Source organism: Eschrichtius robustus, chromosome 4, assembly GCF_028021215.1.
Source record: "Eschrichtius robustus isolate mEscRob2 chromosome 4, mEscRob2.pri, whole genome shotgun sequence".
Classification (NCBI taxonomy): Eukaryota; Metazoa; Chordata; class Mammalia; order Artiodactyla; family Eschrichtiidae; genus Eschrichtius; species Eschrichtius robustus.
Window position 1 is genome coordinate 7,313,817 of NC_090827.1, and position 19,720 is coordinate 7,333,536.

The 19,720-nt window shown below is 39.4% G+C and overlaps 1 protein-coding gene across 1 annotated transcript in view; it reads right to left on the reverse strand.

The window, feature by feature from the left end:
• The window catches only part of MARCHF1 (membrane associated ring-CH-type finger 1), a 472,347-nt gene that overhangs the window by 49,591 nt on the left and 403,036 nt on the right, over positions 1-19,720 (reverse strand). Inside the window, exon 6 of the mRNA XM_068542410.1 lies at positions 7,741-7,921. Within this exon, the coding sequence (XP_068398511.1) occupies positions 7,741-7,921 (181 nt within the window). The remainder of the gene's footprint in view (positions 1-7,740; positions 7,922-19,720) is intronic.

Here is a 19,720-nt window from a genome sequence, read left to right on the forward strand (position 1 = left end):
CCAAATATACGGTGGCTTGCTCTCTCTGAATGACCGTTCCCGTTCCCACAGAAAATTCTTGATTCCCACATCACTACCCACCAACTACCATGCTTTTCAAATTTATTACACCTTATTGTAAGTTATTCATCCTTTTCCATCCTTCTTGCAGGGGACTCTAGGCCCTCTGAGAGCAGGGGTTTTCTATCTGGTTCTCTACTGAGCGCCACTGAGACGTGGTAGATCCTACAGGGAGTTGAGTGAATGAGTGAACTGGGCCCATTGGCCCCTTTCCAGAACAACCATTCAGAACACAGCTGGCTGTGGCTGTGGGGTCCACTCTGCCTAGGAGGAGGCCTCTTTATGGATGCAAGCTTCACAAAAGAAGAAGATCTGCTCCCCAGAGAAGAATATTTCTATTTTGAACCAATTATTCTATATTATTGAGCCCAGTTGACTACACAGTTGTTTTTTTGTTTTTGAAATTTTACAGACTAATTGACCGACGAGTGTTTCCTCAAAAGACAAAAGGATGAGGCCATGTGATAATTCCCAGGTACCTATCAGAAAAATATGCGAGATGCTTGTATTTTCCATCTCATGATTATCTGACACAGACATGTCGGGATTGTTATCTACTCACCCTGGAATATTATTTTAATCGAAATATCAATTGTAGTTCAATCGAGAGCATGAGGGTAAGGCAATAAAACAAATAACAACAACAAAAACCAAGAAAAATGTTTTAGTAGAGAATATAATGCTCCAATTGAATTGAACTACTACTCTTTTAATGATCTTCTTTCTGTTATCTGGTGGTTTACTCACTCTCTCCCTTCCCACAGCAAGCAGTTAGGAGCCTGCTGGCCCCTCCTTCTCACAGAATAAAGCCCTTGGAAGGTAAGGGAAGTGCCGGGCTGGAGACAACGCCACCACTGGACGGTGAGAAATCTGTGTGGAAAACTTCCTGGATCATTTGGAGACTGTGAGTTTGAAAGTGGAATCACTTCCTAAGAGTATTCTAAATCACTGAGGGCTCATATAATAACGAAACTGAAACTCAGCAAGAAGAGGGTTGAATGAGCATGCATCGCAAATTATGAGTATGGATGTTCTGCAAGTGGTATAAAGGAAGCTTTGTCTGGCCCTGTACTAGGGCAGAGATTTTCATTGCTTCCAGGCTTGCACGTCTGTGAAGAAATGAAATAGCAAACCTGCTCCCAAGAGCTGGGCTCTGACTATAAGGGAACAGCCTAGAGACATCAAAAGTTCGTTTGCGGAGGGCTTTCTTATGTAATCCCAGGTAATTCGAGTAAAACTGAGAATTAAGACGGATGCCGTGGAAAACTCCAACAGCACTAGACTGACGTCAGCACGACACACTTGCTAAAACCCCTGCCGATGATCAAAGAGGATCGTGCAGAAGTTCATCTAGAACGGACTTCAGCCTTTTATAGACCCAAGTCCATAATTTTGATTTTGTCGTTTCTGTTGTTTAAAGAGAAAAGGCAGTAGCTATGCAATATGTTGAATAAGGGCTACTGGAGAGGCAGAGGACTGAAGTACATGCTCTGAGCGCAGGAAGAAAGAGAAACAACAAAAAGCAGAGAGAGGGGCTGGCAAAGCACAGTAGGCTGGCAAATCGGAGTGAAGATAAACGGCCGAGGCTGTTAAAGTTTTCAGCCTGTAAAATAATTGATGTTTATATAATGATGTAACTAAGTATTAGGAAAATATATTGGCTGAAACCAGCATGTTTAAAAAAGAAGGGTTTACAAACTATGGTTACCAAAGGGGAAAGGGGGAGGGATAGATTAGGAGTCTGGGACTAACAGATACACACTACTGTATATAAAATAGATAATCAACAAGGACCTACTGGATAGCACAGGGAATTATACTCAATATTTTGTTATAACCTATAAGGGAAAAGAAACTGAAACAGTTTTATATATATACATAACTGAATCACTTTGCTGTGCACCTGAAACTAACACAACATTGTAAGTCAACTATACTTCAATAAAAATAAAAATAAAAAAGGAAGGTTTTAGAAACAATTTTATTTTAGAAAGTTTTAATTTGAAAGATTTCCACTAGATAGTTTAAGTGAAAACTGAAGTTTTGATGCTTAAAGGGCAAGGTTCCCACGGACTTCCCTGGTGGCGCAGTGGTTAAGAATCCACCTGCCAATGCAGGGGACACAGGTTCGAGCCCTGGTCCGGGAAGATCCCACACGCCGCGGAGTAACTAAGCCCCTGCGCCACAACTACTGAGCCTGCGCTCTAGAGCCTGCGAGCCACAACTACTGAGCCCACGTGCCACAACTACTGAAGCCCGCACGCCTAGAGCCTGTGCTCCACAACAAGAGAAGCCACTGCAATGAGAAGTCAGCGCACCGCAACAAAGAGTAGCCCCCGCTCAATGCAACTAGAGAAAGCCCGCATGCAGCAATGAAGACCCAACGCAGCCAAAAATAAATAAATAAATAAATAAATTTATTTAAAAAAAAAAAAAAAAAGGGCAAGGTTCCCAGTGCTTATGGCAGTGAGATGCCATGCAGCGAGCACATGCTATGGAATCAGGAATCTCGGGGTGTGAGACAGCAAGTGGCTCATTTGCTCATCTGTAAAATGGGCTGCACGTGCCTACACACAATGGGGCTGTAATGAGATGAAATTAATTGAGAAATACATTCCAAATGCCTGGCACAGGGTAGAAAATTCAGTCTGTGGTGGTTGCATTAGTGAAACTGCACATCACCCATAATGATAAGTAAAGGATGCATTTTGAATTCCCTTTCTGTATTATTGTATGATTATTCAAGAGGGTGCTAGAAGCTGCTGGCTAGGAATCTGACTGCATCCTGCCTGGTCCAATGTTAAGGCTACGAACTGCAAGAGCTCCAGCTCAGCAGAGAATCAGTAACACCCTTGGGATGGCTGACCTGCTATGGCAACTTGCACTGGTTCTTGGCTAGTCTGAAAGATGGATGCTACCTCAAATTAAGGAAAGGAAAAAAATAGCACGGTAGTTGTTAAATACAGTTCTTTATTTTCTAAAAATAGGTATTTCAGCTAAAGCGTTTGTAAGTCACTATGGCGGAAATGTAGAAATATAAAAATGCTGTATTGCACAGGGAACTATATTCAATATACTGTGATAAACCATAATGGAAAAGAATATGAAAAAGAATATGAATAAGAATATATATATATACATGTATATATATGTATATACATGTATAGCTGAATTACTTTGCTGAACAGCAAAAATTAACACAATGTAAATCAACTATCCTCCAATAAAATAAATTAAAAAATATCAAAATGATTATTCCTTTTTATTTAGCATAATAAGTTCTACAGAACTTACATTTATGAACTTTCCAATCTTCAACTGCTTTTGATCTATAAAAATGACAAGTGCATACGGTTTGACCTAATTGTTACTAAAGCAAAGGTAATTGAATTGATTCACTGCCTCATTTTATTTGTAGAAATGAGATAAGGAATTGATGCATAGACTTGCATATTTTGTATTATCTATTTGTCAAATAGTTTGTAAATGGAAAACCATGTACAGAACTCTTTCAGGGAAGGACACACAGTGTCAGGAGTATTCTCTGTCCTCACAAGCTTAGCTTTCTGTCCAGTAGCTGGTTTCTCCCATTCAGGAGTGAGATTCAGATCTGAGCCCCATGCAGTCCTTCAGCTTCAGAACAGATTAGTTTCCTCGTCCTAACTGAGATTGCATGCAGTTCCAGACTGCACTTAGTCGTTGCTGTGTTTTCTATATTTTTGACTTTTCTGGGCCCTGAGAATTATTACTGATTCTTGGTAACTCAGTAGATTAATGAGACTTCTACTGAGTGTTATAAAAGTAGCTGAGCCACTGACTTAAAGGTGATGAAAATTGCTTTTTCTCAATTAAGGTCTTGCTTTTATTTAGACTTTAAAGATTTTCTTCTGGAAACATTAGGATACCTTGATGAATTCACTAACTTAGATTTTGGTGTAGTAATAGCAGCAATTAATGAAGTAAGCTTTCACTGATGTCTTTAGAGGCTATTAAGTCCCAAGGTTTGTCAGACTATGAAGATTTGTACCTTTCTACTTCAAGAAACCATTTCATCTCCACAGAATCTCCTGCCTCCATTGGCTAATGATAGAAATTCAGAATCATTAGCTAAATTAATTGTTTCATGTGGTTGGTCTTTAGAATGTTATAAACTGTAATAGAATTACTGAGTTGAGAGCAATTAATTAGATGTACTTTGAGTATATTCTAATTAAATGCTATACCTGTCATTCTTAATGACCTCTTGAAAACTACCAAAAGAAAACTGTTGATGAATCTCAGTGCCATGAAAACAAACCATCCAGAACCGTTTAAATATGCCTCATGTCTGTATAGTTCATATCATTTCAAAATGTGAAAAGTCATTTCAGATACTGCCATTGAAGTATTATCACAGGGCCCCATAATTTTAAGGGAGAAAGTGAAAGTGTGGAATCGCTTTTCTAGGTTTTTAAAGCCCGTAAATCATAGAGGTAGGAACAGCATGCATGTTTCTTATGTCTAGGACTGTGTTAGACCATGTTAGACCAGGAGCTGAAAATTCAGATCTGTACACCGGAGCCACAGAGAGATCTGATGCTCAGAGATCACTGAGATCTCATGCTCAAATGAGAGGAGATCCCTCAGGATCAGAAAGAGGGAGGACTGAGAAATGCAGGGCCCTTGAGGGCAAACAGCTTCACAAAGGGGCCAGCCTCCCGCTAGCTACACTGGTGGTTGTCTTACGGAAACGTGGTTCCTGTCAAGCCAGATACAGGGGTTTTCAAATAAATACAGATGTATGGGATTTTACATGAAATAATCACAGATTCAAATTTTCAGCCCTGTGGGTCAAGTAAAACACATCTGTGGGCTGTTGGGAAGCAGCCTCTGGATTAGATTCTGACATCCTCTGTAGGTATATATGCTATTAAAAATGAAGGATGTTGACATGCTGCCCTTCATCAATACTTATGACCAATCAAAGGAAACGTCTGTGAAAAGAAACTGGGGTATTTCATTAATCAACAGATAGGATGTGCCCACTAGGTTGCTGCGATATATATTTTTTTAAATTTTTATTGGAGTATAGTTGCTTTACAATGTTGTGTTAGTTTGTGCTGTGCAGCAAAGTGAATTCGTTATACGTATACATAGATCCACTCTTTTTTGGATTTCCTTCCCATTTAGGTCATGACAGAGGACTGAGTAGAGTTCCCTGTGCTATACAGTAGGTTCTCATTGGTTATCTATTTTATACATAGTTGTGTATATGTGTCGATCACAATCTCCCAGTTCATCCCACACCCCCTTCCCCCCTTGGTATCCATAAGTTTGTTCTCTACATCTGTGTCTCTATTTCTGCTTTGCAAATAAGTTCATCTGTGCCACTTTTCTAGATTCCACATATAAGTGATATTATACGATATTCGTTTTTATCTTTTTGACTTACTTCACTCTGTATGACAGTCTCTAGGTCTATCCACGTCTCTGCAAATGGCACAATTTTGTTCCTTTTTATGGCTGAGTTTAAGATTAAAAAGATAGATGTATTCGTAGTCTTTCTCTGGTTTGTAAACAGGTTGGTTGAGGAAAAAAAAAGATCTCTTGAAAGGATTGTAACTTATTGGGAATGGAATACTAAGAAAGGATCAAAGCTGTAAGTCAGGGGTGATTCTAGAAAAGCTGAAGGTAGAAGACTTTCCAAGGTCCATACAGCATCATGTACTGTTTATGATACAAAAATGGGGGAGGGGGACACAGTATGAAGAAGAGAAAATTAGAATATTTTATTATCCTAGATTGTTGTTCTCATATTGAAATATCATATTTGAAAAGTTGAAATGAAAATTTTATACAGATGTAGGTTGAAAAAAATGGAGAACTATACAGACGTTATGAAACAATTGGTACTTCCCTGAGGGGCAAGAAGAGAAATTTACAGAATCACAGAGCACAGTGTGTCATGTAGCAGCTGCAGAGAGCACACAGCACCCTTCAGCGGATAAAGCAAAGGGCAAGGAGGTAGGGTCCATCTCTATTTCTGGCATCGATTGCTTTGGGACTTGGGAGGATCAGAGTGTCGCCTTTTGGCACTCAGGTCACCCCACATGTTAAAAAAATCCGTAACTCAAAGGTGTCTTGGGCTTCCCTGGTGGCGCAGTGGTTGAGAATCCGCCTCCCAATGCAGGGGACACGGGTTCAAGCCCTGGTCCGGGAAGATCCCACATGTCGCGGAGCAACTGGGCCCGTGAGCCACAACTACTGAGCCTGCGCGTCTGGAGCCCGTGCTCCGCGACAAGAGAGGCCGCGATAGTGAGAGGCCCGCGCACCGCGATGAGGAGTGGCCCCCCGCTCGCCGCAACTAGAGAAAGCCCTCGCACAGAAACAAAGACCCAACACAGGCAAAAATAAATTAATTAATTAATTAATTTTAAAAAAAAAGAAAAAAGAAGGTGTCTTATGCACCAGTTTTGACATCTATAAACCACTGGCAGATTTGAAAAATCAAGGCTATCACGAAAGCAGGGACTGTCGTTCTCCCTCTCTGTAATGTACAGAATTCATGAAGATTTGCAATGGCCAGCCACCAATCAGACGTCTATCGGAATATTCTTGTTTGCCTTACATCTCTGTTCATCCTGGAACCCATCACCTTAATCCACTTTTTCTTTGCATGAAATTTAAATGAAAAAGCAGCTCTAGGGAGATTCATTATTTAAGTTGCAGTCTCCATACTCTCCTTTGGAAATTGAGGCATCCGTATACGTAAGGCTTCAGTTAGGCTAAAAGATAAGTTAACATGCTAAAATCCAGGGTCCCAGCTATCAAGCATGAAGTATATAAAGTTCATTGTCTTCGTTTGCATCCTTTACAAGCTATCCTCTGCCAGCATTGATTTAGATGCTAACTTTATATTTAACTCAATTCTTACCTTCATTCTTTAGAAAAATATAACACAAATGAGAAATTTGAAGATTAAATTTATAGATAAAAATACTTACCTCTCTCTTGCAGCTTGATGCACAATATGGAAAAATAATACATGAAAAAATAAAAATAATACATAAACTATCAAACCAAATCCCCAGATAAAGGCAAACACAAAAAAGAGTCCACGCCTTACAGAAGACATCATTCTCTTCCATTACCTAATGCCTGGCTTTCAAGAAATTAGGTGAGTTCACATTGTTTAATCTATGGGATCTATTATCTAACCTTCTCGGGAACTGACTTCAGTAAGTATCAATACAATGTTCTCACAGCTCTCATCAATTCAATTACATTGACCCACAGGTATATTTTGCACACACACACACACACACATATGCACACATGCACACACATACATACACACACACACACACACACATGCTTTTCTTTGACTTTGAAGAGTGATACAAAAATCATAGGCCCTAGACTCTAAAACAGAAGTAGGGAGGATTATCTGAAAACACTTGGCTGCATTTTACATATTGAGCCCAACCCAAGACGTGTATTCTTAGCGGATACTAGCATGTTAGCAAAATCTTATTGAGGAAAGAAATGGGTTTTTAATATGTATGTGTAACTGAATCACTTTGCTGTACACCTGAAACTAACACAACATTGTACAGTTTTACTGAAGTCAACTATACTTCAATGAACAAAACGCCTGCTTTGTCGGCCGTCTCTCTCACACCAGTCCCGGCGACACCCTACCTTGCGGAGGGGCTTGAGCTTTGTCTCCATGATGAAGTCGTACTTGCATAGCTCACAGCAGCGCGTGTCAGAGCTCTTGATCCACTGGTGGAGGCAGGCCTGGTGCACGAAGCGCAGGGTGCCCGTGCAGCGGCAGGGCGTGATGAGAGGACTCTCCTCATCCCCTTCGCAGTGACAGATCCTGGGGAGGACACAGCAGCCGGGTGAGATCTCCCCCTCGGGGAGCACACGGAATCCTCCTCCCGCACATCCCAGGCTGTGTTAGAAACTGCAACCTCACGTTCAGACCCACGGACACTGCACTTCAGCTTAATGCCAGAGCTGAATCTATGGCCGATACTAATTTCCTTTCCCTTGCATAGTCATTGCTGGACTCTTAAGTCATGTTCAAAGGCATTAGACACCAATACATCAAAAACGTGCGATCATTCCTACACAGAAGTCAATTTTAACAGCAGAGCTATTGAGCTATGTCCCCACCTTCATCTATTAAAAGTCAGTGCCCATAGGCACAAGCTTGCTTTCATATACAAAAGTTATGACTTAGTATTCTAAGGAACGCTGGAACCTGGTAACTTCAATGTTTTACTTTGATGGTAGTTTTATGGGGTGTATACTTTACTACATATGGTATCTTACCAATGTGGAAGAATTCTGAAACATTTTAACGTGCTACTATGGAATAAAGTGAATATAGAAAGTCTCAACTTGGAAATACTATGAAGATTTTCCTAGGAAGATGCACACATATTTGGTCAAAACAAAAGGCCTAAACTGTCAGTAATCATCGTCACAAAAGTTACTGGTTACAGAAAGTCCAAGTACGGTAAATCCTACTGTTTTAAAATGTTAATTACTACATCTTCCAAGGAATTCCTAGTTCAAGTAGTTTACTGAATTACTGTGACTTCTAGTGTCATAGATTCATAGTCTATGAAATCGTCATTATTCTCCTCTTCAAGTTTAAAAAAATAATTTGTTTTCCTCACTGCATAAGTTTTTATACCACCAGGTCACAAATTCAAACCTTAGAACTTCAATAACTCTTATTATATAACCAGCTGTTAGAAGTTGTTACTAAATTTGATTAGAAATATTGCTTGAACTCTGTTAGAAATATGAATGGGATGTTCCCCAAACACCTGTATAGTAATTTTTTGGAGCAGAATTACAGTGGTAGGCTGGAAGAATGTTTGAATTGCTGCTACTGCTTTCCTTTCATCCCTCTTCTCCAGAAGCATGTTTTAAAGAGTGGATTTTAAAATATATTTATCTAGCTCAGCTGTCTCCCCAGGGGAAATGTGATGGTTGGTCAGATTGTTACTGCAATGAGATACAGGAATTGAAACCCAACCCTCCCCTAACCTCAAAATGAAGAAGTATGACACAGTACACTAGTATCTTGGATCTCTTTTTCTTAAGTAAAGATAAAGTAGGCCAAGAGGAACACTGACTTCAAAAGTTCTTTGGGTGGAGTGACAGGATGAGAACACAGGAAAGTTCAAAATCAGCGTCCGCCTTCCCCTGGACAGAGTTAGGAGGTATCAGTGTTGGATGTTGCAGCACCTGTCAGAGGCTGGCGTGGTGGGGAAAAACTAAAAATCATCTCAGAGCCTATTCTTTAATATGAAAGTCCGAGATATGTCCTCTCTCCAAACGTGTAGGTCCTAGGATCAGGGCTTAAGTATACTTTATAGCATACCTGTTGCCGATAGACTGTTGGTCAGTAGACGCTTGTTGACTAAAGGAATTGTTCAGTCAACAAACTGTGACTTATTATAAAAGCAACCAGTGAAAGCAAATCTGGGTTTCTATAGCACATCATTTTATTGTAATATTTATTTTTTTGAGTCACTGAAACCTAACGAATTATACATCATGAGCGGCTGGGATTTCTGAAGTCCTTTGAAGCTCTTCTCTACCTGATCCCACACAAAGATACTCCCTTAGATCAGGGGCCAGCACACCATGACCCGTTTCTTCCTGCTGCATGTTTTGGTAAATAAAGTTTTATTGGACCACACCCACACATGTTTGTTTATGTATTATTTAGAGCTGTGTTTTCACTATAACTGTAGACCTGAGAGTTGATGCAGAGGCCATGTGGCCACAAAAACTATCATCTTCACTATCTGGCCCTTTACAGAAAACACATGTCTTAAACATGGTGATCCTGAGTTAAAGACAATGTCTGACTATTATCAACAATGATGAAAACAAGGTTCACAAAATAAATCACCCCAAATTCTGCAAGTAACAAAAGTTGAAGTAAAGGTTCCAGAGAGAAGCACACAATAAAAACGAAAGCCCCTCCTGACCCACCACTGAAGCTCGCTGATCCATAACAGTCTGCAGGGACAGGGGGTAAAGTTTCTTATTTGAAAAAGAAAACTTTGCAGTTAATGCCATCTCATAATTCGTCACCACAAAGGGGGTCAAGTGCTGCACAGCTGCCAAGACAATTCTGAGGCTCTGATTTTTTACTAACTTGAAGAAGTAATTCATCATAAGCAGATGTAAACAGCGACCTCGCTGATTACTGAGTTCAGACTGACCAGAACCGTTCTCTGTTTGTAGTCAAGACTTCTTGTATCTTACAGATTCTTTTTAAAAAACTTCTCCTGAAACTGTCACCTGAAGCATCACTGGCAATATCATTTTTTCATAAAGTTAAGATTATTTCCCATAGGAAAAAGCAAAAGCTTGGTTCATTTTCATTTCCATTTCACAAGATTTCTTTTCATGTGATTTTAGTATTTTGAATTTTTTCTAAATTATCCAACTCAGGTTGGCTCCTAAGAGTCTTTTTCAAACTATGTTGAGATTGTTCTAAATGAATTTAAAAGCTAAATATCGACTTCAAATATCTGCTAGAAATGAAAATAAAGTGACAGAGCCATTACAGGAAGAATTAAACAATTCTTAAATGGATACACTTCACACAAACCATAATTGCTAAATTATAAATGAAAGCATAGTAATAAAAATATAAACATGCTTTTTTTCCAACAGAATAATTGTGTAGAGAAAATGATTTCAATAATAAAATAAAAATGCATTGTAAAATAATCATAATTTTGATGCATTTTTACCTTATGGGAAATCGAGACTTGGGAATTAAGTGATTTTTTAAAAATCATTGATGATCTACATTGGTGTCTGTCACCTAGCAGCAGGAACAAGCTGAATTCACAGATATTATTGGCATTTTAGTATTTTAACTGGCTGCTTACAATCCAACCACCATGTGTTAGGCTTTCACCATTTATGACGTGAATAAACATCTACTTCCATATAATTTCTAGTTTTCTGTAAAGAGTGGACCACAAAATGCTACTGAGCAAATTAAATTTTAGAAAATGTGTGTGTGTGCGTGTGTTTGCAGCTTCAAGTCCCCCCTTAATGTTTGAGTTTTAAGAAAAGTTGGCTTTTTTTTTCAGTCTTATAGACCTGAAAATGACCTCCACTGCCACCCCCAGCCCCCATCCCTTGCCAAGGCTTCTTGGCTCAGGTAGAATAGTATTTTTTTTTATGCATAAGTTTTAAAAAAAAATAATTCATCACTTAAAAAAATCTTTGTGAGGGCCATAGTGATTATGTAACTTTAGAATTCTTTTCATTCATTCATTCATTCATTATTTAATTCATTCACATTTTCTTAGTTCTTGCTACATGCAAAGAAAATCAGACACTAGCATCTGCACGGAGGGTGACTTGAGAGGAAGAGAAGAGAACCTGAAGGCAGGGACACCATTTGGACAACGATTACAAACATCTAGGTATTAAGAATCTGGAACAATGTGGTAACACTTGGGAGAAGATGGGAGACAGCCTGCAGAGTGTGTCAGGATCCACAAGGGACTTGCTTGGTTTCCATGACTACTAGCGTTGGCATTGAAGCACATCAACAACATGGGACTCTTAAAGGCAGTCATCCCTGTAACCTTCAGACAGCATTGCAACTCTTTTCCCATATTCCATGCCATTTTTTTCCCTTTCTCTATCCCCTCATTTCCCTACCTACATTTTCTTCCATCCGCCTCTCTAACTAAATAAGCTTTAAACACAGTACTTATGGACACTGCTATGTTTGTAATGGTTTAATTTGGATGTTAATCTTTACTCAAAACTAGTCATCATGCTTCAGAGTTTGGCACCCATTCTTAGCCTTTCAAAGAACTAGCTTGGTTTTATTGATATTTTTCTATTTTTTTAACCTTCATTTTATTTATTTCCTCTCTGATCTTTATTATGTCCTACCTTCTGCTGACTTCAGGTTTTTTTTGTTCTTCTTTTTCTAATTATTTTAGGTGTTAGGTTAGGTTGTTTATTTGAGATTTATCTTGTTTTTTGAAGAAGGCCTGTATTGCTATGAACTTCCCTCTAAGAACTGCTTTTGCTGCATCCCATAGATTTTGTATGGTTGTGTGTTTTTTTGTTTGTTTTTAAATTTTATTTATTTATTTATTTTTGGCTGTGTTGGGTCTTCGTTTCTGTGCGAGGGCTTTCTCCAGTTGCGGTGAGTGGGGGCCACTCTTCATCACGGTGCGCGGGCCTCTCACTGTCGTGGCCTCTCCTGTTGCGGAGCACAGGCTCCAGACATGCAGGCTCAGTAGTTGTGGCTCACGGGCCTAGTTGCTCCGTGGCATGTGGGATCCTCCCAGACCAGGGCTCGAACCCATGTCCCCTGCATTGGCAGGCAGATTCTTAACCACTGCGCCACCAGGGAAGCCCTGTATGGTTGTGTTTTGATGTCCATTCTTAGAATTCACTTTCTTAAGCTAAAAAATGATTAGAACACGTTGGGCAGAAGCCATGTTGAAAGGTAGTAAGCAGTTATGAGAAATTAGTGCTCAAGTAAACAAGTGAGGATATATAACCTCTCTTTTTGAGAAATATAGCAGAGCAATGAAAGGATGGTGGACTAGAGAAAATTTTAGTTTTCACTTTCATTTCATTTTTTTTTTTAACAGTAAAAGCTGAATGTGTTCAGAAGCAGAAGTGAAGGTGCCACAGAGAGGGAGACATTTACAGAAATCATCAGGCAAGAGAATGACCCATTGTTAAATGAAGTTTCTTGAGAAGTCAGGAGAGTGTGGGGAAAGAAAAAATGGTAGAGGAACATCTTTGGACAAGTGCAAGGGTATCCAGGAGGGAAACAGACACCATTTCCTGTGAGCAAGAGGTAGAGGAGAAACGGCAGGTGAAGATGGAAAGGAGGTGGGGGCAGGGAAGGTGCAGCCCCTGGGCCTAGGGGGATCTTACTATCTTCCCTGATATAACAGACAACAGGTAACTAAAGGGAAGGCAGGAAGGCATGGGGTTACGGTCTCACAGAGGCTGTAAATAATTAAAGAAAGCCACTGGGAGAATGTGATGGAAAACTAACCAAGCATGTATATCAGAATCGTGGAGCAGCCATGAGGTCCCCGGTGAGATGAGACAGCATGGATTTATGGTGGACGTTCTGGGACTCAGTATGCTGAGCAGTCAGAGAGGTCCTACAAAGGGTAGCACAACCTCTCCGTCCCGAGATCACTAGGTCAGGCTGGGGAAGGACGAGGAGTGAAGGATTCTGGTGCATCAGAGAAGACGGTGTGAAAATAGTTGTCATAAAGTCTAGATGAACTGAGCAGGGAAGCTAGTGAAACCACTTCATGGTCACTGTATTATGAGAAAAGGATGGGTTTGAGAGACCAGAAGACACAGCGATGCGGAAGAACAGATGCTGAAAATAGGAGGAAATGGGACAAAGATTGTCTCTGTGTACAGTATGCATTCATCTCCCTCACGGATGAATTCCTATCCCTTCTGTTGTATTTCTTCCATTGTCACAGAAAAAATGAAAATAAAAAATATAGACTTATTTGGTGCTTGAGGTTCACAAGCAAGTCCAATCCTGACTCACATCCTTGTTTTCCGCTCCAGTAAACTGGAGAAGTTCTCTGTTTACTCATGTGTAAAATGAGGTCAAAAATAACTCTTAGGGTGTCAGGAGGATTAAATAAAAGAGTACATGTCTGCCATATAGTAGGCAATCTAATACTTGTTAATTTATTATGGCTAATTTGTTAATTTTATCATGGGATCATGGGATTAATACTATTGCTACTACTACTATTAATTTGGTTTTTCTATGTTACTGCTGCCAATGCACTGGGACTAACAGCTTTTAGCAGCTAGTTTGTGAAGTCAGTTAAAGCAAGTGCTTGTAAGGCCAAGGTCATGAATTCTGACAGCATCCAGGTGAGTTAGTTACGACACCTTTGAATCCCCAGGTTAGTCGAGTCACAAACATGTCTCAAAGAAATCTTGGCATGGGAGTGTGTTTAGATCTGGGATGGGATTCAGCTTCACTCTTCTGTATGTCGGGTGCTCTCAGACAAGTTTTCAGACAGCTGGTTTTTTCATCTGTAAAATTTTACATGGCTATCACGAGGTTCAAATAAGATATGTGAGAAAATACTGCAAAATATAAATATTATCCCAAAGTAGGGCATTATTGCCAATACATAAACAGTCAATAAAGTCAACAAAAAGTGCTGCTAGGTAATAAATGCATGCTTTTTTAGAAAAGCAACTCAATTCTTTTTTAGTTTTTTTAAATTAATTTTTATTGGAGTATAGTTGCTTTACAATATTGTGTTAGTTTCTGCTGCACAGCAAAGTGAATCAGCTATACGTACACATATATCCCCTCTTCTTTGGATTTCCTTCCCACTTAGGTCACCACAGTTAATTAAGTAGAGTTCCCTGTGCTATACAGTATGTTCCCCTCAGTTGTTTATTTTATACAGAGTATCAATAGTGTTTATGTGTCAATCCCAGTTTCCCAATTCATCCCACCCTCCCCTCCTTGGTATCCATACATTAGTTCTTCACGTCTGTGTCTCTATTTCTGCTTTGCAAATAAGATCATCTCTACCAGTTTTCTAGAGTCCACATATATGCGTTAATATACAATATTTGTTTTTCTCTTTCAGACTTACTTCACTCTGTAGGACACCCTCTAGGTCCATCCACGTCTCTATAAATGACCCAATTTCGTTCCTTTTTATGGCTGAGTAATATTCCATTGTATATATGTATCTTCTTTATCCAGTCCTCTGTTGATGGACATTTAGGTTAAAGCAACACAATTTTTTATGTCTGCATTTTACTTCACAGGACTCTGTCATTTTTCATCTCATAGGACTGTGATGTAAGTAAGGGAGATATTTCCTAATCTACCGTACTAATGAGATTACTTTTCTCCTAAGCTACCAACGTCCTCCTCATAGTCAAGTCCAAGGACCTTCTCTAGTTCTCCGTCTTTCCTGATGTCCTTTTACATTATGGACTAACCCCTCCTTCTTGAAACTTCTCCCTTCTTGGCTTATATGACACCACTCTTATATCACTACCCTTAAACTTGGGAAAAGTGGAATCAGAAGAGCATGCAGGATGATTGTAGGGATTGAAATAGTGACTACTTATGGAGGACCGACCCAAAATGTCGGTATTCTGGAACCTGGAAAGATGAGAGATGATGGGGGAGATGATCCTATGATAAGACATAACAGGTGAGTTACCATGTGGAGAATAGTATACAATTCAGCATATTTAAATTCATGGTTAAAACTCATCTACCATAATTTGATATTGTAGGTTACAAGGCCCACCTGTTAAAGTATGAGTGTACTCATTTTGGGACAAATTAAAAAAAAAATACTAAGTCCTACGTTTAACATCTTGGAGGGGAACAAAAAAGCAAGGAAGGGCCATTACATGCCAATTGTCTTTAGATATATGACAGGCTACTGTGTGGAAGGGCAGCTGGTCTTATTCTGAACCACAACTGGATCCAGGGAGTACAAGTTAAAGAATATATATATTGATATATACAAAACTTTCCAAAGATGAACTGAGCTTGCCCAGGCGGGTGTGGATTTCCCACCATGGAAGGTACTCAAGCAACAAACGTAAGTTGTGTGATTACATGGCAGGCATAGAGTAAAGGAATTCAAGCAAGGGTACTTAAACTACATGACCTAAAATTTCTAGTGTTGAGAGTCTGTTTTCCTTCCTTTCCAGCAGACCGACCTCCCTGCTCCACCCCCTGAAATTTCTTTGTCAGCATTTCCCCTCTGCTTATCCTGGGAGTTTTGTACTTAACCCTTTGATTTTTCCATTCTACGCTGACTGCCCCAGGGAGGCCATCCTGGACCACAAGTTCAAGCATTGCTCCTAGACTTGTGATTTTAAAATATTCATCTCCAAAACCAACCGTTGCCCCTCCAACAGCAAGAAACCTCAGCCGGTTCTTACTGGTTCCTGCATCTCACCATCTCCAAAATAGCTTCTCTTCCCAAAGATGCCATTCCATCAACATCAGCATCCCGTTCTATTGCTTGCCTTTGTTTTGAGCCTTTCAGGTACTTCGTACTCTAAATTCAAATTATCAATATGCCAATAATTTTTCTCCCTTAGTGTTTTGTTTTTTTGAAATTATTTTCCTCTTTTCATCCTCACTGCCATTGCTCTGGTAGTTCTGAATTGTCACCAGATACACAAACTGTCTTAAAGCCTTTGCTCCTTCCAAATCATTCTTTAAACATACAGTTATTCAGATCCTCTTAAAATACTGCCATTCTTCAAGAACCCTATCATCAATCAAATAAAATCCAAATTACTTCACCTGGTTTTCAGCTGACCTTCCATAATTTGGATATACCTTACCCATCCTGCTGTTATTTCCTCTTAATCCCTAACATACAGGCATAGCAGCATGCTACAGAATCTACCAGCTGAGAAGCTATGAGTTTTGCCACAAATAACTTACCACTGTGCCAAGATCTTGATTCCTCTCCATCTAGAGGGCATTTTAAGGGTCTGGGTGTGTTGCCCATTAATCCCAGTTAACTCACAAATGTTATCATGTTCTGCGCGTGTCATGATGTAGAAAGTGTTGGGAAACACTGGTGTGGTTTTTAATAGTACAATCACCATTAGAACCCTAATTCTGCTGGTCCATGTCTGTTACCTCACTTAATCTCTGGTATTTTCAAGTTCCTCACCAATAAAATAGGAAAATAGCAGTGTCTACTTCATAGGATTGTTTATAAGCATTAAGTTAAGTGTCAATAAAGGTTAAATACTATTTTTTTTTCAATTAATGCTCCGATGTTTATTTCCTCAGCCTATTGTGTTCTGGGACTGTGCTTCTGGGAATTTTCTCAAATATGATCCCAAACCCCTGTATTTATAATAAAATACACTTTATTCCATATTTTCATAACTTTTATGTCCAGTGTTAGCTCCATTCTAGAAAGTAATTGTTAACTTTTCAAAAAGTGTACAGATTGTATCTCTTTAGTGAAAATTAAAGAAATAAGGTCCTCGGGACATCTTTCTGAGTTCTTATAAGACACAGAAGACATCTACAGAAGTTTAAACACAAATACAATTGTAATTTAAATTCACTAAACATTTATTTGCTAGACTGTCAATTTGAGCCACACTGAAAAGAAATATAAAGACTTTAACAGTTGCTATTATCAGATATCAGCTTAATCTTTTTTTCCTATTTCTTGATCACACTTCATTTAAATTTAAGCTGCCCTGAGAGTCACATCCTTCATGAAATAGACTCTAGATCTTCTTTCCCTACAGTGTTAGAGGTGTCATTGTTCTTAGCACAGATACAGATCCGGTCTTTGCTGTTTGTTGTTTCATCTATGCAAGTTCTGCTATTATGAGCTGAATACATTCTTGTTGATTAATTTTGAGGGTCAGGATCTTCTTTGTATGGAAAGAATAGCAGGATATTAAGAGTAATTTAAGTGATGGGATCGTTAAAAAGTCAAGGTGAAGATGGCTGATTCCTAGACCGCAAATGGATTGGGAATGCTGTACTTTAAACTACTGTTTAAGCATGTACAGACCAAAAGAGATAGCCTAGGTTAGTGAGATGATTTATCAATTCTCAGAAGATGTTACCAACCACCAGTGTTTTGTTTACGTTTCGGGAAGACTCACTTATAATGAAAGTGAGAAATGTATGACCCTTACACGTACCATGCACTCTTCATTTGCATTTGAGGAACTAAACTGAGGTGTACCAGTTTTACACCCTCTCTGAGCATCAGAGGAAGTCAAGCAAACCGATCTGCTGCAGAAAGGAGAAGTAACTCTTATTTAATAAGCAGAGAAGAAGATAGGCAGTATTCAGTATTATTCTTACCAGCAGCTGTTTCCAGCAACTCTTATTGACATGGAGCCAGAATATAATTTAGAATTAAAAGAAAAAGGCCTTGCAAATCAGGTTTCTAAGATTTCCCTACAGAGATGAAGGTAAGTATTGTGAGCTACCATTCAGCCTGAGATTTAAAATATTTTGAAAACTTCTATTAAAGGTACAATTATGACATAGGAATAAAAATATTTTGTAGAGAGCTGATACAATTTTTATAATCATAAGACTGGTCATTCTGAATCTACAATCTTTTTAACATCTACAGATGAGTGACAGCTTTTTACACACAAGTGACTTTTTTAAGTGTTTTGTTTTCTCAAAGGAATATTTTCAACTCGAAAAACCTGGTATATACCATGACTTCCTTAGTTTAATTTCATGCCCTAATTTGTCACCACTGACTTGGTCAAAACCTCAGACCATCTGCACAGAGCTGCAGGGAAGGATCAACAACAAAGGGAGAAACATAGCAATGTCCCTGGCTCCTCTCTGGATCCTGGAGCAAATCCAAAGTCACAGCTAATCAGCTGCATCTTCTTCCCATCGGATACCACACGATGGAAAACAGTGGAGAAGAAGATAGTGATCACTTGTGCCAATGATGGAAGCAGAGGAAGCCAAGGCTTATTTGAGTTCCTAGGTACTTGGGTTAGGTGAGCTGCAGTGGCTTGGTAAGATACTATTGGAATTGCTCCCCTTGCAGCCCTATCCCCTCTGGTGATGGTTTGAACCTACTGATCCCAGGAGTTCAAACCTTGATTGGGATCGAAGGTTGTCATAAGAACTCCCCTATTAGTGGCTAGCCTAGTGATTCAATCTCATAGTGGGCTAGGTCCTCTTGGAGGGCTTTCTGAGACGTCTCCGTGGGTTCATGGAGTACGTGAGATTTCTTCCCCTGTGTGTTGGCAAGTGTAGCCCCAGGAGTCCCAGCCCCAAGTGTACCCAACAAGAGGATAGATCTTCCTCATTAGTCTTAGTATCAGCTCAGATGGTCCAAATCCTCCAAGTCAGGAGAGATCAAAGGATGGGTTGTGCCCTAAGGGATAATCCCTCCCTTGTTAACCATCACCTTGCTTCCCATCCACACTCTGTTGGTAGGTTCAGACAGAGCACGGTCTACTTCTGAGTAGAGAAATGGATTTTCCCCAATGGTGCTTACCTTTCCAGATCCCACCTTATAATTTTGGTGACATATAGATAAGTTAACAGATAATAAACATTGAATAAATATCCCGAGGTAATGATTCTCTTTACACTCTCACACGTCACCAACATTCATTTTCTGTCAGCTTTGAGACCTTTCTGTGTGTGTTCATAAGATGGACAAAATTGAACTAGACATTTCTAAGCAGGAATTCTTAAAGTTGTTAGGCTCAGTTTTTATTAGCCGCAGGCGTTGACGTGAAAAGGAAAAACAAAAGGACAGATAACACACACTCATTTGCTTTCTGTGTAGATATAACCAAAGAAATATATTTGGTCAGATGCAGAATAGGGCTTTTGTACATGTATAATAACAGAGCTATCAGAAAACTTATCATTATAACTTTTTAGTCCTTTTACTTTTCTGCATGTGGCAGAGATTCTTAATTCAAATTGATTTTGGGATGGCGCTTTTTTGTGATTGCTTAGTGTTTGAATCTTCATAACCTCGTCCTCAACCATGACTTCCTTCTGTTTTTGTCTATTCGTGAATCTTATCTGGTGGAGCATTCCTTCAAAGGAAGTCTCAAGTTGCCATGCACA